This window comes from Salmo salar, chromosome 17 (genome assembly GCF_965601325.2).
Source record: "Salmo salar chromosome 17, fSalSal1, whole genome shotgun sequence".
NCBI lineage: Eukaryota > Metazoa > Chordata > Actinopteri > Salmoniformes > Salmonidae > Salmo > Salmo salar.
The window spans coordinates 86,022,761-86,049,156 of record NC_138307.1 but is presented as its reverse complement, the minus strand read 5'-3'; the positions used below and the strand labels follow the sequence as shown (position 1 = coordinate 86,049,156).

The window sequence follows — 26,396 nt, the reverse complement described above, 5'->3', positions numbered from 1 at the left end:
CAATAACATGAAATTGATCAGAAATACTGTGTAGACATTGTTAATGTTGTAAATTACTATTGTAGCTGGAAACATGTTATTATTTATGGAATATATACATAGGCGAATTGAGGCCCATTATCAGCAACCATCACTCCTGTGTTCCAATGGCACGTTGTGTTCGCTAATCCAAGTTTATCATTTTAAAAGGCTAATTGATCATTAGAAAACCCTTTTGCAATTATGTTAGCACAGCTGAAAAACTGTCATGTTGATTAAAGAAGCAATAAAACTGGCCTTCTTTAGACTAGTTGAGTATCTGGAGCATCAGCATTTGTGGGTTGGACTACAGGCTTAAAATGGCCAGAAACAAAGAACTTTCTTCTGAAACTCATCAGTCTATTCCATGTGAGAAATTGCCAAGAAACTGAGGGGTACGCTCTGTGTCTTCTGTCAGAGCAGGAGATGTGTTGTTAGAACTAGCAGGATGTTGATGTGATTCTAGTCTGTCAGAAAAGGAGATGTGTTGTTAGAACTAGCAGGATGTTGATGTGATTCTAGTCTGTCAGAACAGGAGATGTGTTGTTAGAACTAGCAGGATGTTGATGTGATTCTAGTCTGTCAGAACAGGAGATGTGTTGTTAGAACTAGCAGGATGTTGATGTGATTCTAGTCTGTCAGAGCAGGAGATGTGTTGTTAGAACTAGCAGGATGTTGATGTGATTCTAGTCTGTCAGAACAGGAGATGTGTTGTTAGAACTAGCAGGATGTTGATGTGATTCTAGTCTGTCAGAGCAGGAGATGTGTTGTTAGAACTAGCAGGATGTTGATGTGATTCTAGTCTGTCAGAGCAGGAGATGTGTTGTTAGAACTAGCAGGATGTTGATGTGATTCTAGTCTGTCAGAACAGGAGATGTGTTGTTAGAACTAGCAGGATGTTGATGTGATTCTAGTCTGTCAGAACAGGAGATGTGTTGTTAGAACTAGCAGGATGTTGATGTGATTCTAGTCTGTCAGAACAGGAGATGTGTTGTTAGAACTAGCAGGATGTTGATGTGATTCTAGTCTGTCAGAACAGGAGATGTGTTGTTAGAACTAGCAGGATGTTGATGTGATTCTAGTCTGTCAGAACAGGAGATGTGTTGTTAGAACTAGCAGGTTGTTGATGTGATTCTAGTCTGACTGATAATGAGAGTGGGCAGGGCTGATGCTTTTAGGACACACCCACTAGTGTAGAGAGGACGATATGGGCTGGCCGCTGTTCTGCAGTACCTTATGCTTTCCTCATCTCTTCCCCTCACATCATCTCATTTCACTCCTCCTGCTCCTCAACAGTGACTAATCCAAGCCAGAAGCAGGTAGAAAAGAGCAGATGTTCTGAGGTATCCTACCAGGACCGAGCTACTACTACTGTCACTGTGTTACTAGCTAGCTCAGGTACTTTCATCATTCTCTGATCTATGTACAGGTAATGTACTACGTTACAGATGGAGCTGCTCTGTTATGTCATGTTAACTTATGTCACTTAAAAGTTGTGTTATGTTTTGTCATGTTATGTTACGCAATATCATATTAAATTAAGTTATGTTAAATGCATAATGTACGATTCTAGCGCAATGACTGGAAGTCTACAGGTACATTTGCAATGCTACCGTACCTGGAGACTTCCAGTCATTGTGCTAATGCTAGATAGCATTTGCTCGTGAAACAACCACTACCTTCCTTCATAATGCACACAGAGACGTTAAAATGGTATTCATGATCCCTTTAACACTATTAAAGGTTATTAAATGTAAAGCTAAGTTGTTATGTAATATAATATCATTGTTTCCTCTGTAGATCGGTTGGTAGGATGTCTCTGCTGCTTTGTTGGGCAGTGATGGCTCTGCACCTCGCAACAGGCAAATATAAAAGTTGAAACTTGAAATGAAACAGTGTGTGTGTAAATAGTTTAATTCAATGATAAAGAACACCCTCTGTGTTCTGTAATTAAAAAACCATGTAACCTTTATTTAACTAGGCAGGTCAGGTAACTCTTTATCCACAATATAGCAGGTGGTGTAAAGCCATAACACATACGTTTTTCCAGTATCAGACTTTGATTGATAATGTCAAAGGCCACACTGAAGTCTAACAAAACAGCTCCCACAATCTTTTTATCATGATTTTCACTCAGCCAATCATCAACCATTTTTGTAAGCGTCGTACATGTTCAATGTCCACCTCTATAAGCATGCTGAAAGTCTGTTGTCAATTTGTTAACTGTAAAATTGCATTGTATCTGGTCAAACACAACTCTAAATGCTATAAAGTATTTGAGGTGCTACTTGGTCTAGCTTAGTTTGCACTTTTGGGATTATTCCATTAATTGCTTTAATGTACCAGGTAAACTAAGTCAACCACAGCTCTTTAACAGTACATACTGTCGGTGTGTGTAGTTGTTGTTCCAGGGGTGGATGCTGCCTCGGGGGTGGTGAACACTACAGAGGAGGAGGTGGAAGGGGTGGACTCCCAGTCACCATGCCCAGCCGGGTGGCATCAGAATGAGCATCGCTGCTTCTCCTTCTACCCCGTCTGGGCCACCTGGGCCACTGCAGAGGTAACACTTGTAACAGGGAGAGACAATTACTAATTACTACTACTATTTCACAACCATTGATACTTCAAGACTAGCAAGCACACATTTACTTCAGGAAATGTCAATTTCTAGCCTGCATTGATCTTTGCTCCCTGAGGTAATGCCTGGGCTTTAGCTCAGCGGGCTAACAGTGTTTTCTGGCTGTCCCTCTAGTCGTACTGCTCCCAGCACAGAGGGAACCTGGTGTCGGTTCACAGCCCTGGTCAACAGATGTTTGTCCAGGATCTGGTCAGGAGACACACATACCAGCCGGTCTGGATAGGAGGCTACGACGCAGCTCAGGTAAACTGGGTCAATAATTCATCAGTCAGTCAGTCTGTCAATCAATCTGTCAAATGTCTACAGGTTACACAGGAAAAGCTCAATGTACTTTCTGTTTAAAAACAAAAAGAGTGCAACCAATCAATGTTTTTCTGTGATAAGGAGGGGATGTGGCTGTGGAGTGACGGCTCAGCTGTTGACGTTTTTACTGGGAGGAGGATGAGCCCAGTAACTCTGGACAGGGGGAGAACTGTATGGAGCTACACACTGGAGGTACACACACACACACACACACACACACACACACACACACACACACACACACACACACACACACACACGCACACACACTCTGAGCACATTGAAATAACTGAAGTGTGATTTGTTGTTGCCTTGACAACAGGTGGGCAGGGCTGGAATGACGTGTCCTGTGGAGAGCTGAGGTTCTATGTGTGTTCTATGGAGACAAGGTAGCAGGACAACACTGTCTTGTATCTGGACATGTTCTTACAGAGACCATATTAACACTAAATTACATTCATGTATTTTTTTTCATTTTCTTTTAGATCTGGTTTAGCAGCATTACCAAGTCAGAAAAAAGCACACGAGAGAGGTAGGAATTGTTTTGTCCCATTGCCTAGGCTTGACAGATGAAGAGATCAAGAAGTTTCTGATGTCTGATAGTGGTTAGTTACAGGTGCAGCTCCTTGTTGAATGGCACTCTGACATTAAGAAGATGACAGCTGTCTGATGATTAATGACACTTGTGAACGCATTTCCCTTTAAAACGTGTTGACCAGTCTGGAATTGTTTTTAAACTATTAAGCTTTTTTTCCTCCTAGAAAATCTCTTCCTCTTTAATGGGATATCTTCAACATTATAAAGCTCCCTTTATTTAAATCTCCCATTTTAAATCTGACTTCCAACATTCTGTTCACTCAAAACAATGTGACTTTGACACTAATCAGCTATTTTGACCCCTTTCCCAGTAGCTTCGACAAAAACGTAGAGCATATTATTAGTCTACTCTGCTATTCAAATCTAAAATTAGAACAGAAATAACTTTTACCAGTCAAACTATACAGCTGTTTTGGTAACTGCATCAACTAGTTTAATGTAGCTAACTTCCTACTGTTGAATTAACTGCTATAGAACTAGTTTAATGTAGCTAACTTCCCACTGTTGAATTAACTGCTATAGAACTAGTTTAATGTAGCTAACTTCCCACTGTTGAATTAACTGCTATAGAACTAGTTTAATGTAGCTAACTTCCCACTGTTGAATTAACTGCTATAGAACTAGTTTAATGTAGCTAACTTCCCACTGTTGAATTAACTGCTATAGAACTAGTTTAATGTAGCTAACTTCCCACTGTTGAATTAACTGCTATAGAACTAGTTTAATGTAGCTAACTTCCTACTGTTGAATTAACTGCTATAGAACTAGTTTAATGTAGCTAACTTCCCACTGTTGAATTAACTGCTATAGAACTAGTTTAATGTAGCTAACTTCCCACTGTTGAATTAACTGCTATAGAACTAGTTTAATGTAGCTAACTTCCCACTGTTGAATTAACTGCTATAGAACTAGTTTAATGTAGCTAACTTCCCACTGTTGAATTAACTGCTATATAACTAGTTTAATGTAGCTAACTTCCCACTGTTGAATTAACTGCATCAACTAGTTTAATGTAGCTAACTTCCCACTGTTGAATTAACTGCTATAGAACTAGTTTAATGTAGCTAACTTCCCACTGTTGAATTAACTGCTATAGAACTAGTTTAATGTAGCTAACATCCCACTGTTGAATTAACTGCTATAGAACTAGTTTAATGTAGCTAACTTCCTACTGTTGAATTAACTGCTATAGAACTAGTTTAATGTAGCTAACTTCCCACTGTTGAACTAACTGCTATAGAACTAGTTTAATGTAGCTAACTTCCCACTGTTGAATTAACTGCTATAGAACTAGTTTAATGTAGCTAACTTCCCACTGTTGAATTAACTGCTATATAACTAGTTTAATGTAGCTAACTTCCCACTGTTGAATTAACTGCTATAGAACTAGTTTAATGTAGCTAACTTCCCACTGTTGAATTAACTGCTATAGAACTAGTTTAATGTAGCTAACTTCCCACTGTTGAATTAACTGCTATAGAACTAGTTTAATGTAGCTAACTTCCTACTGTTGAATTAACTGCTATAGAACTAGTTTAATGTAGCTAACTTCCCACTGTTGAATTAACTGCTATAGAACTAGTTTAATGTAGCTAACTTCCCACTGTTGAATTAACTGCTATATAACTAGTTTAATGTAGCTAACTTCCCACTGTTGAATTAACTGCTATAGAACTAGTTTAATGTAGCTAACTTCCTACTGTTGAATTAACTGCTATAGAACTAGTTTAATGTAGCTAACTTCCTACTGTTGAATTAACTGCTATAGAACTAGTTTAATGTAGCTAACTTCCCACTGTTGAATTAACTGCTATAGAACTAGTTTAATGTAGCTAACTTCCCACTGTTGAATTAACTGCTATATAACTAGTTTAATGTAGCTAACTTCCTACTGTTGAATTAACTGCTATATAACTAGTTTAATGTAGCTAACTTCCCACTGTTGAATTAACTGCTATAGAACTAGTTTAATGTAGCTAACTTCCCACTGTTGAATTAACTGCTATAGAACTAGTTTAATGTAGCTAACTTCCCACTGTTGAATTAACTGCTATATAACTAGTTTAATGTAGCTAACTTCCCACTGTTGAATTAACTGCTATAGAACTAGTTTAATGTAGCTAACTTCCCACTGTTGAATTAACTGCTATAGAACTAGTTTAATGTAGCTAACTTCCCACTGTTGAATTAACTGCTATAGAACTAGTTTAATGTAGCTAACTTCCCACTGTTGAATTAACTGCTATAGAACTAGTTTAATGTAGCTAACTTCCCACTGTTGAATTAACTGCATCAACTAGTTTAATGTAGCTAACTTCCCACTGTTGAATTAACTGCTATAGAACTAGTTTAATGTAGCTAACTTCCCACTGTTGAATTAACTGCATCAACTAGTTTAATGTAGCTAACTTCCCACTGTTGAATTAACTGCTATATAACTAGTTTAATGTAGCTAACTTCCCACTGTTGAATTAACTGCTATAGAACTAGTTTAATGTAGCTAACTTCCCACTGTTGAATTAACTGCTATAGAACTAGTTTAATGTAGCTAACTTCCCACTGTTGAATTAACTGCTATAGAACTAGTTTAATGTAGCTAACTTCCCACTGTTGAATTAACTGCTATAGAACTAGTTTAATGTAGCTAACTTCCTACTGTTGAATTAACTGCTATATAACTAGTTTAATGTAGCTAACTTCCCACTGTTGAATTAACTGCTATAGAACTAGTTTAATGTAGCTAACTTCCCACTGTTGAATTAACTGCTATAGAACTAGTTTAATGTAGCTAACTTCCTACTGTTGAATTAACTGCTATAGAACTAGTTTAATGTAGCTAACTTCCCACTGTTGAATTAACTGCATCAACTAGTTTAATGTAGCTAACTTCCCACTGTTGAATTAACTGCTATAGAACTAGTTTAATGTAGCTAACTTCCCACTGTTGAATTAACTGCTATATAACTAGTTTAATGTAGCTAACTTCCCACTGTTGAATTAACTGCATCAACTAGTTTAATGTAGCTAACTTCCCACTGTTGAATTAACTGCTATAGAACTAGTTTAATGTAGCTAACTTCCCACTGTTGAATTAACTGCTATAGAACTAGTTTAATGTAGCTAACTTCCCACTGTTGAATTAACTGCTATAGAACTAGTTTAATGTAGCTAACTTCCCACTGTTGAATTAACTGCATCAACTAGTTTAATGTAGCTAACTTCCCACTGTTGAATTAACTGCATCAACTAGTTTAATGTAGCTAACTTCCCACTGTTGAATTAACTGCTATAGAACTAGTTTAATGTAGCTAACTTCCCACTGTTGAATTAACTGCTATAGAACTAGTTTAATGTAGCTAACTTCCTACTGTTGAATTAACTGCTATAGAACTAGTTTAATGTAGCTAACTTCCCACTGTTGAATTAACTGCTATATAACTAGTTTAATGTAGCTAACTTCCCACTGTTGAATTAACTGCTATATAACTAGTTTAATGTAGCTAACATCCCACTGTTGAATTAACTGCTATAGAACTAGTTTAATGTAGCTAACTTCCCACTGTTGAATTAACTGCTATATAACTAGTTTAATGTAGCTAACTTCCCACTGTTGAATTAACTGCTATAGAACTAGTTTAATGTAGCTAACTTCCTACTGTTGAATTAACTGCTATAGAACTAGTTTAATGTAGCTAACTTCCCACTGTTGAATTAACTGCTATATAACTAGTTTAATGTAGCTAACTTCCCACTGTTGAATTAACTGCTATAGAACTAGTTTAATGTAGCTAACTTCCTACTGTTGAATTAACTGCTATAGAACTAGTTTAATGTAGCTAACTTCCTACTGTTGAATTAACTGCTATAGAACTACTTCAATGTAGCTAACTTCCCACTGCTGAATTAACTGCTATAGAACTAGTTTAATGTAGCTAACTTCCTACTGTTGAATTAACTGCTATAGAACTAGTTTAATGTAGCTAACTTCCCACTGTTGAATTAACTGCTATAGAACTAGTTTAATGTAGCTAACATCCCACTGTTGAATTAACTGCTATAGAACTAGTTTAATGTAGCTAACTTCCCACTGTTGAATTAACTGCTATAGAACTAGTTTAATGTAGCTAACTTCCCACTGTTGAATTAACTGCTATAGAACTAGTTTAATGTAGCTAACTTCCCACTGTTGAATTAACTGCTATAGAACTAGTTTAATGTAGCTAACTTCCCACTGTTGAATTAACTGCTATAGAACTAGTTTAATGTAGCTAACTTCCCACTGTTGAATTAACTGCTATAGAACTAGTTTAATGTAGCTAACTTCCCACTGTTGAATTAACTGCTATAGAACTAGTTTAATGTAGCTAACTTCCTACTGTTGAATTAACTGCATCAACTAGTTTAATGTAGCTAACTTCCCACTGTTGAACTAACTGCTATAGAACTAGTTTAATGTAGCTAACTTCCCACTGTTGAATTAACTGCTATAGAACTAGTTTAATGTAGCTAACTTCCCACTGTTGAATTAACTGCTATAGAACTAGTTTAATGTAGCTAACTTCCTACTGTTGAATTAACTGCTATAGAACTAGTTTAATGTAGCTAACTTCCCACTGTTGAATTAACTGCATCAACTAGTTTAATGTAGCTAACTTCCCACTGTTGAATTAACTGCTATAGAACTAGTTTAATGTAGCTAACTTCCTACTGTTGAATTAACTGCTATAGAACTAGTTTAATGTAGCTAACTTCCTACTGTTGAATTAACTGCTATAGAACTAGTTTAATGTAGCTAACTTCCCACTGTTGAATTAACTGCTATAGAACTAGTTTAATGTAGCTAACTTCCCACTGTTGAATTAACTGCTATAGAACTAGTTTAATGTAGCTAACTTCCCACTGTTGAATTAACTGCTATAGAACTAGTTTAATGTAGCTAACTTCCCACTGTTGAATTAACTGCTATAGAACTAGTTTAATGTAGCTAACTTCCCACTGTTGAATTAACTGCATCAACTAGTTTAATGTAGCTAACTTCCCACTGTTGAATTAACTGCTATAGAACTAGTTTAATGTAGCTAACTTCCCACTGTTGAATTAACTGCTATATAACTAGTTTAATGTAGCTAACTTCCCACTGTTGAATTAACTGCTATATAACTAGTTTAATGTAGCTAACTTCCCACTGTTGAATTAACTGCTATAGAACTAGTTTAATGTAGCTAACTTCCCACTGTTGAATTAACTGCTATAGAACTAGTTTAATGTAGCTAACTTCCTACTGTTGAATTAACTGCTATAGAACTAGTTTAATGTAGCTAACTTCCCACTGTTGAATTAACTGCTATAGAACTAGTTTAATGTAGCTAACTTCCCACTGTTGAATTAACTGCTATAGAACTAGTTTAATGTAGCTAACTTCCCACTGTTGAATTAACTGCTATAGAACTAGTTTAATGTAGCTAACTTCCCACTGTTGAATTAACTGCTATAGAACTAGTTTAATGTAGCTAACTTCCTACTGTTGAATTAACTGCTATAGAACTAGTTTAATGTAGCTAACTTCCCACTGTTGAATTAACTGCTATAGAACTAGTTTAATGTAGCTAACTTCCTACTGTTGAATTAACTGCATCAACTAGTTTAATGTAGCTAACTTCCCACTGTTGAATTAACTGCTATAGAACTAGTTTAATGTAGCTAACTTCCCACTGTTGAATTAACTGCTATAGAACTAGTTTAATGTAGCTAACTTCCCACTGTTGAATTAACTGCTATAGAACTAGTTTAATGTAGCTAACTTCCCACTGTTGAATTAACTGCTATAGAACTAGTTTAATGTAGCTAACTTCCCACTGTTGAATTAACTGCTATAGAACTAGTTTAATGTAGCTAACTTCCCACTGTTGAATTAACTGCTATAGAACTAGTTTAATGTAGCTAACTTCCCACTGTTGAATTAACTGCTATATAACTAGTTTAATGTAGCTAACTTCCTACTGTTGAATTAACTGCTATAGAACTAGTTTAATGTAGCTAACTTCCCACTGTTGAATTAACTGCTATAGAACTAGTTTAATGTAGCTAACTTCCCACTGTTGAATTAACTGCTATAGAACTAGTTTAATGTAGCTAACTTCCCACTGTTGAATTAACTGCTATAGAACTAGTTTAATGTAGCTAACTTCCCACTGTTGAATTAACTGCTATAGAACTAGTTTAATGTAGCTAACTTCCCACTGTTGAATTAACTGCTATAGAACTAGTTTAATGTAGCTAACTTCCCACTGTTGAATTAACTGCTATAGAACTAGTTTAATGTAGCTAACTTCCCACTGTTGAATTAACTGCTATAGAACTAGTTTAATGTAGCTAACTTCCTACTGTTGAATTAACTGCTATAGAACTAGTTTAATGTAGCTAACTTCCCACTGTTGAATTAACTGCTATAGAACTAGTTTAATGTAGCTAACTTCCCACTGTTGAATTAACTGCTATAGAACTTTTAGAATGTTCTAATTAAGACTGATTATGCATTATGCTAATTTTAACATCTCTAACCCACTTACCTGTGGTAGCAGTTCTACAGGAAGAGAGAGACTGCAGATTCTTTCAAACAACAATTTTATAAGATTTGCAAAAATGAAGCAATCAACCATCACCAAGAATTGTTCAGTTGAAAACTTAACAAACGTAGTCGGGTCTCTGCTTTTATAGAAGAATACATCATTCTTGTGTCCGTGGCAGTTAGCAGATAGTGTGTAAAAGGTCATTAGTTGTCTGTGCAGATTGAAGATAGCACGAGGTTGATAGTCCGAGGGCTCAACCGTCTAACTGCATTCAGAACAACAACAAAAAATGAAATAAAATATAATGTTATTGGTCACATACATGTGTTTAGCAGATGTTATTGTGGGTGTAGCGAAATGCGTGTGCTTCTTGTTCCGACAGTACAGCAATATCTAACATTTATCTACCACTACTATCTACCAATATCTAACAAGTAATATCTAACATTTATCTACCACTACTAATATCGACCATTATCTACCAATATCTAACAAGTAATATCTAACATTTATCTACCACTACTAATATATACCAATATCTAACATTTATCTACCAATATCTAACACGTAATATCTAACATTTATCTACCACTACTAATATCTACCAATATCTAACAAGTAATATCTAACATTTATCTACTACTACTAATATCTAACATTTATCTACTACTACTAATATCTAACATTTATCTACCACTACTAATATCTAACAAGTAATATCTAACATTTATCTACTAATATCTATCTACTCGTACTACCCACTGAACGCTACTATCAACTATTTCTTCAACAGTCACTCCCTCTACTAAACCAGCCAAATAAAATGTAACACTAACAAACTTCTAAACTACTTCCATTAGATGCACCATATCCCTGTGGATCAGTTGGTAGAGCATGGTGTTTGCAATGGTGTTTGCAACGCCAGGGTTGTGGGTTCGATTCCCATGGGGGGCCAATACAGGAAATAAAGAAATAAAAATGTATGAAATGAAATGTATGCATTCACTACTGTAAGTTGCTCTGGATAAGAGCATCTGCTAAATGATGTAAATGTAATCATATTTCCTCCCTAAATAATATCCTAAAACTTTTCTAATTCCTTATGAGTGGAAGTGTAGTAGTCTGACTATAGTTGTTAGTGATGAAATATGTGACCTAACTGCCCCACACTCCAAAGTAATAAGATTCACATAGTAGTCCATCAAAGTAAACAGACCAGATATTGGTGTATTTGTTATTATTTTTGACTATATTTCATTACTTTGCTTAAATAAAGCGTTTTAACATTTGTTCCACTGCCACAACAATACTTGTTGAGTTAAAGCAACCCCACAGGTTACCTTCATGGAAAATGACTATCTAGTTACTTATTTTCTTACTCACATTGGTGCTATTTTCACAAGTATGTGTGGAATTTTCAGAACTCTTAGTACAAAACTCCAAACTGGTAACAGTTGCAATGCAGCCAGTCTTCTATTCAAAACCTTTTTATAGAGCATCCATTTTTGTTTGGAGACATCTCTCACCACACAACCATTGATCCAAAATATATGTTTACAGTAAAATACAATGAGAACATTGATTTAATCACCAAAACATAATGACATTTTCTCAACTTAGGGAGTAAACATTATTTATAATAATGTCACATGGCGAAAATCAAATCTCTCTGAAATGAAAATGGATGGCCCTCCCTTCAGCAAAATATATTTTCCGCTTGAAAATAAAAAAAACTGAGGCAAGCTATTTCACCCCCTGGAGTTGATTGACGCACCGGTCCATCAATTGAAGTTACATAACAAAAAAAATCACATCAAACACTCTGGCTTTCTTAAAGCATTCTATTCATCAGCAAGCTGACCAGACTGTTGTAGATAGTGGCAGAGCCTGTTATTTAGAATGCAGCAATACAATTTACACACAGTGCTAATGGGACCAATCCCTCTATGGTTCAATGTGATTTTAGGGTCCTTTTTGGAGGATTTTTGGAACGGCTTGATTATGGATTTGTACTAAACAGAAGGAATAATGCCTGTCTCAAAACACGCCTGGAAGAGTTCAAATAGTATATGGAATAGTCTTTGGGAAATTAAGACATAAATGTATTGTTCCGATATCATTACAACATAGGTGTACTGTAATCAGATGATACAAATTAAATGAATGAATGAAAGAAACAAGGTTTAGCAGGCGTTAGTTAGCATCAAGCCTGTCTGGAGCATTTGGCCATAGGTTCTCATCCACATCACAGTAAATGCACCTGGTGAAAAACATTTTTGGAATTGCAAATAGAAGCCTGATATAGTTTTTATTATTTTCTACATTGTAGAATAATAGTGAAGACATCAAAACTATGAAGTAACACATATGGAATCATGTAGTAAGCAAAAAAGTATTAAGCAAATCCAAATATATTTTAGATTCTTCTAAGTAGCCACCCTTTGCATTGATGACAGCTTTGCAAACTCTTGGAATTCTCTTAACCAGCTTCACCTGGAATGCTTTTCCAACATTCTTGAAGGAGTTCCCACATGTGCTGGGCACTTGTCTGCTTTTCCTTAAATCTGCGGTCCAACTCATCCCAAATCATCTCAATTGGGTTGAGGTCAGGTAATTGTGGAGGCCAGGTTATCTGATGCAGCACTCTATCACTCTCCTTCTTGGTCAAATAGCCCTTACACAGCCTGGAGGTGTGTTGGGTCATTATTGTCCCACTAAGTTCACACCAGGGATGGAGCATCGCTGCAGAATTATATGGTAGCCATGCTGGTTGAGTTTGCCTTGAATTCAAAATAAATCACTGACAGTGTCACCAGCAAAGCAACCCCACACCATCACACCTCCTCCTTCATGGTGGGAACCACACATGCGGAGATCATCCATTCACCTACTCTGCGTCTCAGATACAAGGCGGTTGGAATCAAAAATTGGGGCTCATCAGAACAAACAACAGATTTCCACCGGTCTAATGTCCATTGCTCGTGTTTCTTGGCCCAAGCAAGTCTCTTCTTATTGGTGTCCTTTAGTAGTGGTTTCTTTGCAGCAATTCGTCCATGGAGGCCTGATTCACTCAGTCTCCTCTGAACAGTTGATGTTGAGATGTGTCTGTTACTTGAGCTCTGTGAAACATTTATTTGGGCTGCAATTTCTGAGGCTGGTAACTCTAATGAACTTATCCTCTGCAGCAGAGGTAACTCTGGGTCTTCCTTTCCTGTGGCGGTCCTCATGAGAGCCAGTTTCATCACAGAGCTTGATGCTTTTTGCGACTGCACTTGAAGAAACTTTCAAAGTTCTTGAAATGTTCCACATTGACTGACCTTCATGTCTTAAAGTAATGACTGACTGTCGTTTTTCTTTGCTTATTTGAGCTGTTCTTTCCATAATATGGACTTGGTCTTTTACCAAATAGGGCTATCTTCTGTATAGCAGCCCTACCTTGTCACAACACAACTGATTGGCTCAAACGCATTAAAAAGGAAAGACATTCCACAAATTAACGTTTAACATGGCACACCTGTTAATTATAATGCATTCCAGGTGACTACCTCATGAAGCTGAATGCCAAGAGTGTGCAAAACTGTCATCAAGACAAAGGGTGGCTACTTTGAAGAATCTCAAATATCAAATATATTTTGATTTGTTTAACACTTTTTTGGTTACTACATGATTCAATATGTGTTATTTCTTAGTTTAGATGTTTTCACTATTATTATACAATGTGTAAAATAGTAAAAATAAAGAAAATCCCTGGAATGAGTAGGTGTGTCTAAACTTTTGACTGGTACTGTAGTTCTGGATTGATATCATTAAATGTATTTCATTGTATTTATGTATCGTGTCTTGTGTGGCTTAATTAGTATGAGCATGGCACTAGCAACACCAGAGTTGTGGGTTTTGATTCCCACTGGGGTCACATACCAAAACTTTGGATAAAGCACCTGCTACATGAATGGCATATATTAGAGTGATAGTAAAATGTATTTTAACAAATGAGAAGAGAATCATATCTTAAGTAAAGTGAGGGTTGCATTGTGAAAAGCAATTTCTTTATATGAACATGTATTGCAATGTGAAACATGTATTTCTAGATGAAACACTACGTTTTGGTGAAAAAGTGTCTGTATGATTTTGTGTGTTGTAATAGTCAATTGAAAATGTACTCAGAGTTTTGAAACAACTGTCTTTTTGATGATCTGTTTTGGATTTTGTACTAATCGTTGCTAAAATGTACCACATACTTGTGAAAACTGCACCAAAGCAATACAAACAAAAATATATTTCTCTCTCTCTCTCCCCTCCCTCCCCCAGAGCTGGTTGAAGAGGTGAGTATTTATGACGTCCTGTGGGAGACCAGTGAGAGAGTAGCAGATGAGACCCTCGACACCGCCTTCCTCAGAGGGATGTATTCCAGACGTCTGCCTGCCCACTGCTATGCTGACTTCTGCCACCAGGAGCTGCTATACCTGGACAGAGTCATCACCATGCTGCAGGTGACAAGAAAATAAATTTAATAGAACGAATATCATAAAGTTTTACTTACTATGACTGTGATACGTGGTTGTCATCGCTAGCTATCTTAAGATAAGTTGCTCTGTGTGTGTAAATGTGTGTATGCGTGTGTGCGAGCCAGGTGCTGATCAGAACAGTCCAGGGTCCTCCAGACATCATGCAGTTTCTCCAGAGAACACATCAACGCTACCAGGAGTCTCTGAAGGAGGCCCAGAACCAAACTCCACCACACCTGGTAAGAAGCTGTTATAACAATCACCCTTAATATATAATTTAAGATAATATATCTAATTATACAATTTAAAATAATATATCTAATTATACCATTCTTAAGATAATATATCTAAATATACAATTTAAGAAAATATATCTTAATATACAATTTAAGATAATATATATTAAAAAAATAATTTAAGAGGACTTAAAAGCAACTGGAACGTAGATGATTTATCAATTTAATAAACCTACCATAAATGTTTTCAATGACCCTTATTTAACCTTTTTTGTTTTGGTTAAATTCAAGTTTAATTTTGGTTACCCAAGTTTTGGTGTATGTAGACACACCGCCAAAAGGTAAATCAATAATATCTTCTATCTTTTCCCTTTTTGACTCCCTTTAGATCATTCAGTTCAGTTCATAGTCTTTTAGCGTTACAATTATATTTCCCTAAATTGGAATTTAGTTTGTTTATAGCTAGGTTTCCAGCCAATTGGTGACAGATTTTCATGGGAATATTATAAAATCTTCATATAATCAATATGCCATTTCAGAGATTCCTTTAAGAAAATTTGGTGCCGGACAACATGATAGGGAAGATTTTAATTTACCAGATATTTGAGAAACCCATATGCATTCAGATCCAACCTGGTGCTGCCAGAGGGATGTTGGCCAAATGAGCCACATTTACGTTGTAACGGCTGTCTACGGAAGAAGTGGACCAAAATGCGGCGGAGTTAGGGTTCGTCATTTTTAATGTTACGAACACTATGCAATTAACAAAACAACAAAACTGACAGCCAACACAGTCCTGTCAGGTGCAACAACAGTGACAAGCACAATTACCCACACCACACAACGGAAACGTAGGCAACTTATGTGTGACTCCCAATCAACCACAACCCTCTACAGCTGTGCTTGATTGGAAGTCACACGGCCAAAATTAAATGAAACAATAAAACACTCACTCCCTTCTGCCACGTCCTGACCCAACTACACCCTCTACTGGTCAGGACGTGACAGTACCCCCCCCCCTCAAGGTGCAGACCCCGGGATGCACCTAAAAAAAGGAAAACACAAAAAAAATCCCCAACAAAAAGGAACACCTAAACAATAAGGGAGGGAAGGGAGGGTGGCTGCCGTCACCGACGGCACTGTGCTACACCCTCCCTCCCCAACCCACCTATCCTGGAGGTGGCTCAGGTGCAGGACGTGGACCTCGCTCCACCTTCGGCGTCGCCCACTCTGTTGGCGCCGATCGCTGCGCCGGGCAGACGGGCCACTCGGGCTGACCCTGGCAGACGGACCACTCGGGCTGGGCCGGAAGGCATGCGGGCCACTCGGGCTGGGCCGGAAGGCATGCGGGCCACTCGGGCTGGGCCGGAAGGCATGCGGGCCACTCGGGCTGGGCCGGAAGGCATGCGGGCCACTCGGGCTGGGGGAGGCGGGGCGGGGGAGGGGGCAGGAGGACCACTCGGGCTGATCCTGACAGGCCGGGCACCCTGGCAGATCAGGGCAGGCGGGCAACTCTGGCAGAACAGGGCAGTCCGGCCACTCTGGCAGAACAGGGCAGTCCGGCCACTCTGGCAGAACAGGGCAGTCCGGCCACTCTGGCAGAACAGGGCAGTCCGGCCACTCTGGCAGAACAGGGCAGTCCGGCCACTCTGGCAGAACAGGGCAGTCCGGCCACTCTGGCAGAACAGGGCAGTCTGGCCACTCCGACGACTGTTGACTGGCGGGCAGCTCCGACGACTGTTGACTGGCGGGCAGCTCCGACTCAGGATTCACCAGGCTGGGGAGACATAACGGAGGCCTGGCTTGAGGAGGTGGCACAGGAGTGACCAGGGTGGAGAGACCCACTGGAGGACCGGTCCGTGGAGGAGACACGGGCTTGACCAGGATAGGGAGATCCACTGGAGGACTGTCCGTGGAGGAGACACGGGCTTGACCAGGATAGGGAGACCCACTGGAGGACTGGTCTGTGGAGGAGACACGGGTTTGACCAGGATAGGGAGACCCACTGGAGGACTGGTCCGTGGAGGAGGCACGGGCTTGACCAGGATAGGAAGACATGCAGGAGGCTTGGTTCTGGGCGTAGGTACAGGATGTGCAGGGCTGGGAAGACATGCAGGAGGCCTGTTTCTGGGCGCAGGCACAGTCTTTACCAGACAACCAGCACGCACCTCAGGACGAGTATGGAGAGCTGCCTCAGGTGACATCATACCCACGACACGCTCATTAGGGCGAATACCGTACTTTATGCACCACACTAGCAGCTCTCTCATCTCTCTCTCTCCTAATTTTCCCATTAACCCCGTCACAGTCTCTGTCTCATATCCCTCGCTCACCTCCAATGTCATCCCGACTGGCTCTGGTTCCGACCTCAGCTCCACCGACTGTCCCGTGTGCCCCCCCCAAAAAAAATTATTGGGGCTGCCTCTCGCGCTTCCTAGCCAACCGTGTTCCAGCGTAACATTCCCGATGGTTCCTCTGTCCAGCTGCCTCCACTCTCCTGAGTGCCTCCACCTGTTCCCATGGGAGGCGATCCCTTCCGGCCAGGATCTCTTCCCAGGTGAAGGCTCCCTTGCCGTCCAGGACGTCCTCCCATGTCCATTGTTCCCTTTTTCTCTCCTGTGGCTTCCTCCTCTTCTGCTGCTTGGTCCTTTGGTGGGTGGTTCTGTAACGGCTGTCTATGGAAGAAGTGGACCAAAATGCGGCGGAGTTAGGGTTCGTCATTTTTAATGTTACGAACACCATACAATTCACAAAACAACAAAACTGACAGCCAACACAGTCCTGTCAGGTGCAACAACAGTGACAAGCACAATTACCCACACCACACAACGGAAACGTAGGCAACTTATGTGTGACTCCCAATCAACCACAACCCTCTACAGCTGTGCTTGATTGGAAGTCACACGGCCAAAATTAAATGAAACAATAAAACACTCACTCCCTTCTGCCACGTCCTGACCCAACTACACCCTCTACTGGTCAGGACGTGACATACGTGCCCTAAAAAACTGCTATAATAAATTACAAAACACTATTACATTTGTTTCCATGTGTAGTATACACAAAACTTTATAGACATTTTCTTTATTGGTCTTTAGGCTACTTCCCTAAAACAACAATTGTCCACTATAGGACAATTGCATACTGCAGTTGAAGTTGGAAGTTTACATACGCCACCAAGGTTGGAGTCATTAAAACTCATTTTTCAACCACTCCACAAATTTCTTGTTAACAAACTATAGTTTTGGCAAATTGGTAAGGACATCTACTTTGTACATGACACAATTAATTTTTCCAACAATTGTTTACAGACAGATTATTTCACTTATAATTCACTGTATCACAATTCCAGTGGGTCAGAAGTTTACATACACTAAGTCAGTCCTTCTCATATAGTGGGGCGCGCCCCCTGGAGGACCTCGAGGCGATGCCAGGGGGGGAACATGCTTTTTTTTGCCGCAGGGAGTAGGGTTTTTTTGCACCGAACAAGAGCACGCAGCACAGAGCAGGAGATATGAAGTGCAGATAACAAACCCTTAAGAGACACCATGGAAAAATATTTAACAGGGATGAAAAGAAAGGCGGAGAGAGACGGAGATAATGAGACAAACGTAAGTCTCCCGAAAGCTAAGACGAGGAAATATGACGAAGCGTATGTAGCGCTTGGCTTCACTGTGACTACGGTGGGAGACGAGGAAAGACCGGTATGTTTACTGTGTCTAAAAATGTTGGTAGCGGACAGCATGAAGCCAAATAAATTAAGGCGTCACTTAAAGACATTTCACCCCAATCACACTGATAAGCCGCTTGAGTTTTTTTCAGCGAAAACGTGCCGAATATTGCCAACAATCGTCCCGCTTTGTGAATGCTACTTCAGTAAACCAGCGAGCACTGTTAGCATCATATAAGGTGGCGTACCAAATTGCTCAGTGCAAAAAACCCCACTCCATAGCAGAGGAGCTGATACTGCCTGCAGCATTAGACATGGTCTCTGTCATGCTGGATGACGCAAGTGCTGCAAAAATAAAAACTATCCCTCTGTCCAATGACACTGTCGCCAGACGTATAAATAACATTGCTAACGATCTTAAAGAACAGCTGGTAGATAAACTCAAAGACAAACGTTTTACCTTACAGTGAAGCAACTGACAGCAACAAAGACTGTTTGTTTATTGCTTATGTACGTTTTGACATGACAAACTCCCGGTGTGAGGATCTACTTTTTTGTAAATATGTCAGAGACAGAGCCACAGCTGAAGAGCTATTCAAAATGCTGGACTGCTATCTGTGAGGAGATGGGAGCTGAACATCAAGCTGTGCTGTTTCACAGTGAAGCAAGGTGGCTGTCACGAGGAAAAGTCTTGTCCCGAGTTTTTGAGCTCAGAGAGCAGATAAGAATGTTTTCGGAGCAGGAACACAAGTATGACCTCGCAGAAAAATGTAGTGATGAGAACTTCCTGCCAAACTGGCCTACCTGAGTGACATATTTGGAAAGCTAAATGAACTAAATCTACTGCTTCAAGGGAAAGATAAACACCTCCCTCAGGTCACAGACAAGATCAGCTCTTTCACTCGAAAGCTTGCAATGTGGGGCAGGCGACTTGATGAAGGAAATACTGATTCATTCGAGAACCTGCATGAATTTGTTGACACTACTGACTATGATGCCACCTCAGTGATTCCAGAAATTAAGGAGCATATTTCATCACTGATGGGATTCTTTAATCTAACCACACTGTCCGATTTCAAAAAGGCTTTACAACGAAAGCAAAACATTAGATTATGTCAGGAGAGTACCCTGCCAAAAATAATCACACAGCCATTTTCAAAGCATGCATATATGTCACAAAAACCAAAACCACAGCTAAATGCAGCACTAACCTTTGATGATCTTCATCAGATGACACTCCTAGGACATTATATTATACAATACATGCATGTTTTGTTCAATCAAGTTCATATTTATATCAAAAAACAGCTTTTTACTTTAGCATGTGATGTTCAGAACTAGCATACCCACCGCAAACTTCCGGTGAATTTACTAAATTACTCACGATTAATGTTCACAAAATACACAACAATTATTTTAAGAATTATAGATACAGAACTCCTTTATGCAATCGCGGTGTCAGATTTTAAAATTGCTTTTAGGCGAAAGCACATTTTGCAATATTCTGAGTAGATAGCCTGGCCATCACGGCTAGCTAATTTGACACCCACCAAGTTTGGCCCTCAACAAACTCAGATTTACTATTAGAAAAAGTGGATTACCTTTGCTGTTCTTCGTCAGAATGCACTCCCAGGACTTCTACTTCAACAACAAATGTTGTTTTGGTTCGAAATATTCCATATTTATATTGAAATAGCTCCGTTTTGTTCGTGCGTTGAGGTCAGTATCCAAAGGGTGACGCGCGGGCATATTTCGTGCCCAAAAAATTCAAAATATTCCATTACCGTACTTCGAAGCATGTCAAACGCTGTTTAAAATCAATTTTTATGCGATTTTTCTCATGAAATAGCGATAATTTTCCAACCGGGCGACGTTGTATTCGTTCAAAGAGAGAAAGAAAAAAATGTAGTCCTCTCGTGCACGCGCGCTCCAGTGTCAGTGTTCCCAGCCTGACCACTCACAAACACTGCTGTTTTTCGCCCAGAGACTGCAGAGCTCTCATTCCACTTTCTGGCGCCTTCTTAGAGCCAATTGAAGCCTTAGAAAATGTCACGTTACAGCAGAGATGCTGTATTTTTGATAGAGATGCCCAATAAAGGTCAACAAATTGTCAGACAGGGCACTTCCTGCATGGTATCTTCTCAGGTTTTGGCCTGCCATATGAGTTCTGTTATACTCACAGACACCATTCAAACAGTTTTAGAAAATGTAGAGTGTTTTCTATCCAAATCTACTAATTATATGCATATTCCCATTTCTGGGTAAGAGTAGTAACCAGTTTAAATGGGGTACGTTTTTTATCCGGCCGTGAAAATACTGCCCCCTAGCCCCAACAGGTTAACACTTTTTTGGTTACTACATGATTCCATATGTGTTATTTCATAGTTTTGATGTCTTCTCTATTATTCTACAATGTAGAAAATAGTACAAATAAAGAAAAACCCTTGAACGAGTAGATGTGTCAACTTTTTACTGGTACTGTATGTATAGACATATATTATTTAGATATACATACATACATACATACATACATACATACATACATACATACATACATACATACATACATACATACATACATACATACATACATACATACATACAGTTGAAGTCGGAGGTTTACATACACCTTAGCTAAATACATTTAAACTCAGTTTTTCACAATTCCTGACATTTAATCCTAATGAAAATTCCCTGTCTTAGGTCAGTTAGGATCACCACTTTATTTTAAGAATGTCAAATGTCACAATAATAGTAAAGAGAATGATTTATTTCAGCTTTTATTTCTCCTCTGAACAGTTGATGTTCTGATGTGTCTGTTATTTGAACTCTGAAGAATTTATTTGGGCTGCAATCTGAGGCTGGTAACTCTAATAAAGTTATCCTCTGCAGCAGAGATATATCTGGGTCTGTAGATAGCTCCACACTGATCTGGTACTGGTACTCCCTGTATATAGATCCATTCTTGTTTATTGTATTTTATTCCTCCTTTTACTTTCATTTCTGTTATTATGTTTTAACTGTGGATCATTGGGAATGCTCTTAAGCATTTCACGGTAAAGTCAACACCAGTTGATTTCAGAGCCTGTAACAAATAAAATGTAAATTAGATTTTGCTTCTCCTTTTACTCCTCCTCCATATCCTCCTCCTCATTCTTCTCCTCTACTTCCATCTCCTCCTCCTCTTCCTCATCCTCTACCTCCATCTCCTCTTCCTCCTCCTCCTCCTCTTCCTCCTCCTCTACTTCCATCTCCTCCTCCTCTTCCTCCATCTCCTCCCCTCATTCTTCTCCTCTACCTCCATCTCCTCCTCCTCGTCCTGCTCCATATCCTCTTCCTCCTCATTCTTCTCCTCTACCTCCATCTCCTCCTCCTCCTCCTCCTCCACCTGCCTACAGAACCGGTCCTCCATCCAGCCCTCTGCAGCCGTGTTTCAGTACCTTCACACCTTCCATAACCACATAGTAAACTCCCTGTCTCTCTTCCTCCTCCTCCTCCTCCTCCTGCCTACAGAACCTGTCCTCCATCCAGCCCTCTGCAGCCGTGCGTCAGTACCTCCAGAGCTTCCATGACATTGTGAATGAGGAGCCCATCTACTGGCTGGTGTCTCTGCTGCCCAGAGCCCTGCTAAGACCTTTCCTGGCAAAGAACCTGCCCCTGGGAGAGAGGACCAGACCAGGCCCCAGGCCCTGCCTCTACCCCGGGCTAAACCTCTTCCCATGCCCCTGCTACCAGTTGGGGGAAGAAGACATGAAGTCAGACCAGAGGAACCAGAAGGACGAGTCAGGGACATATTACAGGTATATTGAGGATATTATAATGTATTACAACTGATACAATATAATGTATGCTGATTGATATTGATGATATGAGGTATGCTGATTGATATTTATGATATGAGGTATGCTGATTGATATTGATGATATGAGGTATGCTGATTGATATTGATGATATGAGGTATGCTGATTGATATTGATGATATGAGGTATGCTGATTGATATTGATGATATGAGGTATGCTGATTGATATTGATGATATGAGGTATGCTGATTGATATTGATGATATAAGGTATGCTGATTGATATTTATGATATGAGGTATCTTGAGGTTTATAGCCTATGGAAGTTTATAGTGTCTCAAGTCCACGTTGTTGTGTTTAATCTTGTCAAGTGTGGTGATATTGTGGAGTGACTCTTTTCTAACCTGTTTCTCTCTCCAGGCCTCTACTGGAGAAGTACCAGGATGTGATAGATGTCTATAAGGCTGTCAACATCTTCAGAGTCCAGATGATCAACGAGAAGGCTCTATTCACCTCAAGGTGCAGTTAGCCTATCCAAGTCTACAGTTAGCATGATCCTGCTAACTAGGTTTACAGTTAGCCAGATCCTGCTATCTAATTCTACAGTTAGCCTGGTCCTGCTATCTAATTCTACAGTTAGCCTGGTCCTGCTACCTAATTCTACAGTTTGCCTGGTCCTGCTATCTAATTCTACAGTTAGCCTGGTCCTGCTATCTATTTCTACAGTTAGCCTGGTCCTGCTAACTAAGTTTACAGTTAGCCTGGTCCTGCTGACTAAGTTTACAGTTATCCATGTCCTGTTTTCTAAGTCTACAGTTAGCTTGGTCCAGCTAAACAAGTCTTGCCAGGTCTCCCTCTCAAAACAGGCTCTCAACCCTACGGATCTCTTTAGCCTGGGCACCAATCTATTTTGTGATAACATTCTACTCCTTGTCAACATAATTTGGTATATGACATGGAGTACAAGAAGTGTAATCCCAACTAGCGCATTTGGTTTATTGAAAGTTGTGGGAACATGCATGTTTGGTTTACCATTGGTTCTAGGGAGGAAGTCATAACTTTACTGACTGGTAAAACGGAGCGTTTTTTAAACATTCTGAAAACAGAAGTGAAAACTTAGCCTGTTCTGGGAACATTAAGTTTAAGGTTGCAGGGAGGTTTCTGAGAACGTCTTACTATGCTTCCAGGGAGGTTCAGAGAACGTCTAACTATGGCTCCAGGGACGTTTCTGAAAACATCTAACTATGGCTCCAGGGACGTTCTGAGAACGTCTTACTATGATTCCAGGGAGGTTCTGAGAACGTCTTACTATGGTTCCAGGGACGTTCTGAGAACGTCTTACTATGGTTCCAGGGACGTTCTGAGAACGTCTTACTATGCTTACAGAGAGGTTCTGAGAATGTCTAACTATGGCTCCAGGGAGGTTCTGAGAACGTTCCCTGAAAGTTTTCCTGGGAGGTTTTTTTAACGCTCAGAGACAGAATTATAGGTTATTTTTACTTTTTTTTTAAACTTCCTTAAAACCTTCACTGAATGTTTCAATAATACTTTTAATAACAGTGTTATCTTTTTTGGCTTAACTTTTTTAAAGTCCAAGCACAAATAGGACAAGGGGCTCAACTTTATGAGCTAGCTGGGATGTTAGCACAAAACAGGTCTGGATTTCAGGCTCTCAGTGAAACACTACAGTAGAACACGTGTATCACATTAACCAGGTGATCTCTGTATTAACCTCTTATGGCTAGGGGGCAGTATTTTCATGGCTGGATAAAAAAACGTACCCGATTTAATCTGGTTACTAATCCTACCCAGTAACTAGAATATGCATATACTTATTATATATGGATAGAAAACACCCTAAAGTTTCTAAAACTGTTTGAATGGTGTCTGTGAGTATAACAGAACTCAAATGGCAGGTCAAAACCTGAGAGATTCCTTTACAGGAAGTGGCCTGTCTGACCATTTCTGGAACTTCTTTGCCATCTCTATCTTTTACTAAGGATCTCTGCTCTAACGTGACACTTCCTACGTCGTCCATAGGCGCTCAGAGCCCGGGAAAAACCTGAATGTCGTCATCCCAGCCCCAGGCTGAAACACATTATCGCCTTTCTCAAGTGGCCTATCAAGGTACTCTGGGCTTAGGCGCGTGACCTGGTCGCCCCCGTCTTTGTGATTTTTTTTCCTCTGTTTGCCGAAAAGGAGATTCCCGGTCGGAATATTATCGCTTTTCTACGAGAAAAATTGCATAAAAATTGATTTTAAACAGCGGTTGACATGCTTCGAAGTACGGTAATGTTATATTTAGATTTTTTTGTCACGAATTGCGCCATGCGCACGACCCTTCTTTACCATTTCGGATAGTGTCTGGAACGCACGAACAAAACGCCGCTATTCGGATATAACGATGGATTATTTTGGACCAAACCAACATTTGTTATTGAAGTAGCAGTCCTGGGAGTGCATTCTGACGAAGACAACAAAGGTAATGAAACTTTTGTAATAGTAAATCGGAGTTTGATCAGGGCTAAACTTGGTCGGTGTCTAAATGGCTAGCCGTGATGGCTGGGCTATCTACTGAGAATATTGCAAAATGTGCTTTCACCGAAAAGCTATTTTAAAATCGGACATATCGAGTGCATAGAGGAGTTCTGTATCTATAATTCTTAAAATAATTGTTATTCTTTTTGTGAACGTTTATCGTGAGTAATTTAGTAAATTCACCGGATGTGTGCGGGGGGTATGCTAGTTCTGAACGTCACATGCTAATGTAAAAAGCTGGTTTTTGATATAAATATGAACTTGATTGAACAAAACATGCATGCATTGTATAACATAATGTCCTAGGGTTGTCATCTGATGAAGATCATCAAAGGTTAGTGCTGCATTTAGCTGTGGTTTTGTTTTTTGTGACATTATATGCTACCTTGAAAAATGGGTGTCTGATTATTTCTGGCTTGGTACTCTGCTGACATAATCTAATGTTTTGCTTTCGCTGTAAAGCCTTTTTGAAATCGGACAGTGTGGTTAGATAAAGGAGAGTCTTGTCTTTAAAATGCTGTGAAATAGTCATATGTTTGAAAAATTGAAGTTTTTGTATTTTTGAGGAATTTGTAATTCGCGCCACGCCCATCATTGGATATTGGAGCAGGTGTTCCGCTAGCGGAACGTCTAGATGTAAGAGGTTAATGTTAAATACCTCTGTGATGTTCATCTCTGTATTACTAGCTGGCAGCGTAATATAACTGACGTCATATATAATGTTGTCTCCAGCTGGAGTGTCCTAATACTTTTAATATCAAATAAATTCTATAAATCAATGAATATCTGATGTAATCTAATCCGTCTGTGTAATATTATCCTAGTTGGTTTCCCACTGGTGACGAGGAGGAAGTGGAGGATCAACCCAACCTGTGGTCTGTGGAGTCTGGACCTGACGTTAGCGTGAGTGACGTATTTACTTATGACATGTTTATCTTGTATTGAAATCAGTCGAGGATTGTGTACGACTGATAATGTGACTGTTTTTCTTTTCAACATTTACTTGTATTTTCTAACACACTGACCCTCTCCCAAAACAGTTATTCTTTGCAAAACTCCCAATTTAGACCAGCCCACTGGGCTTAATAATGGACCAGCCCATCTGGCCCCAAACTATCCTATGGCCAGTCAGTATTTGGTTCGTAGTGACTCTATCGAGACAGCTATGTCATGAGAGCCTTTCAGATAAGATGTGTTATCGTTCTTTGGTCTTGTTTGTCCTGTCCCTTAAATCTGTTTGTTTCTGTCTCTCTTCTCTAGGTGAAGTTGTAGCAGTGCAGCTGTAGAATACAGGGAGCTGTGTGTGTTTGGCTGTGTGTGTTGGCTTTCACACTGGGCAGGACTGTTCCTCTTGTCAGACATATTCCAATATGACTCTATGTTTGAAACTTCTCCCAAACAACTACTGTTTAAACTGTATTAATGCAATAACAGAATGAATGAACACATCTAATAATTGTCAACAAAGGAGCTACAATAAAATAAAAAACATTTAGATAATAAAATCAAAGAATGAAACTGTG

At 39.4% G+C, this 26,396-nt stretch overlaps 1 protein-coding gene across 5 annotated transcripts; it reads left to right on the top strand.

Annotated features, from left to right (window-relative positions):
* Positions 1-1,240: 1,240 nt before the first annotated feature.
* On the top strand, positions 1,241-26,396 carry LOC145861445 (uncharacterized). Of its 5 annotated transcripts, none has more exons than XM_082964328.1 (13): positions 1,241-1,416; positions 1,819-1,880; positions 2,430-2,578; positions 2,771-2,899; positions 3,041-3,151; positions 3,282-3,348; positions 3,445-3,491; positions 14,434-14,615; positions 14,756-14,869; positions 22,050-22,336; positions 22,756-22,854; positions 25,698-25,776; positions 26,134-26,396. In XM_082964328.1, the coding sequence occupies exons 5-13, from the start codon at positions 3,133-3,135 to the stop codon at positions 26,143-26,145; spliced, it is 906 nt and encodes a 301-aa protein (XP_082820454.1). In that variant the 5' UTR covers positions 1,241-1,416; positions 1,819-1,880; positions 2,430-2,578; positions 2,771-2,899; positions 3,041-3,132; the 3' UTR covers positions 26,146-26,396. The 5 variants fall into 5 exon arrangements, with proteins under 5 accessions (XP_082820454.1, XP_082820453.1, XP_082820456.1 ...); XM_082964327.1 differs by having other exon boundaries at positions 2,418-2,578; XM_082964330.1 differs by having other exon boundaries at positions 1,241-1,447.

Excerpts from the sequence above, each read along its gene's own strand:
- LOC145861445 (XM_082964331.1), top strand. Across the intron at positions 3,349-3,444 it reads GTGTGTTCTATGGAGACAAG|ATCTGGTTTAGCAGCATTAC; the intron begins GTAGCAGGACAA and ends ATTTTCTTTTAG. Across the intron at positions 14,616-14,755 it reads GAGTCATCACCATGCTGCAG|GTGCTGATCAGAACAGTCCA; the intron begins GTGACAAGAAAA and ends TGTGCGAGCCAG.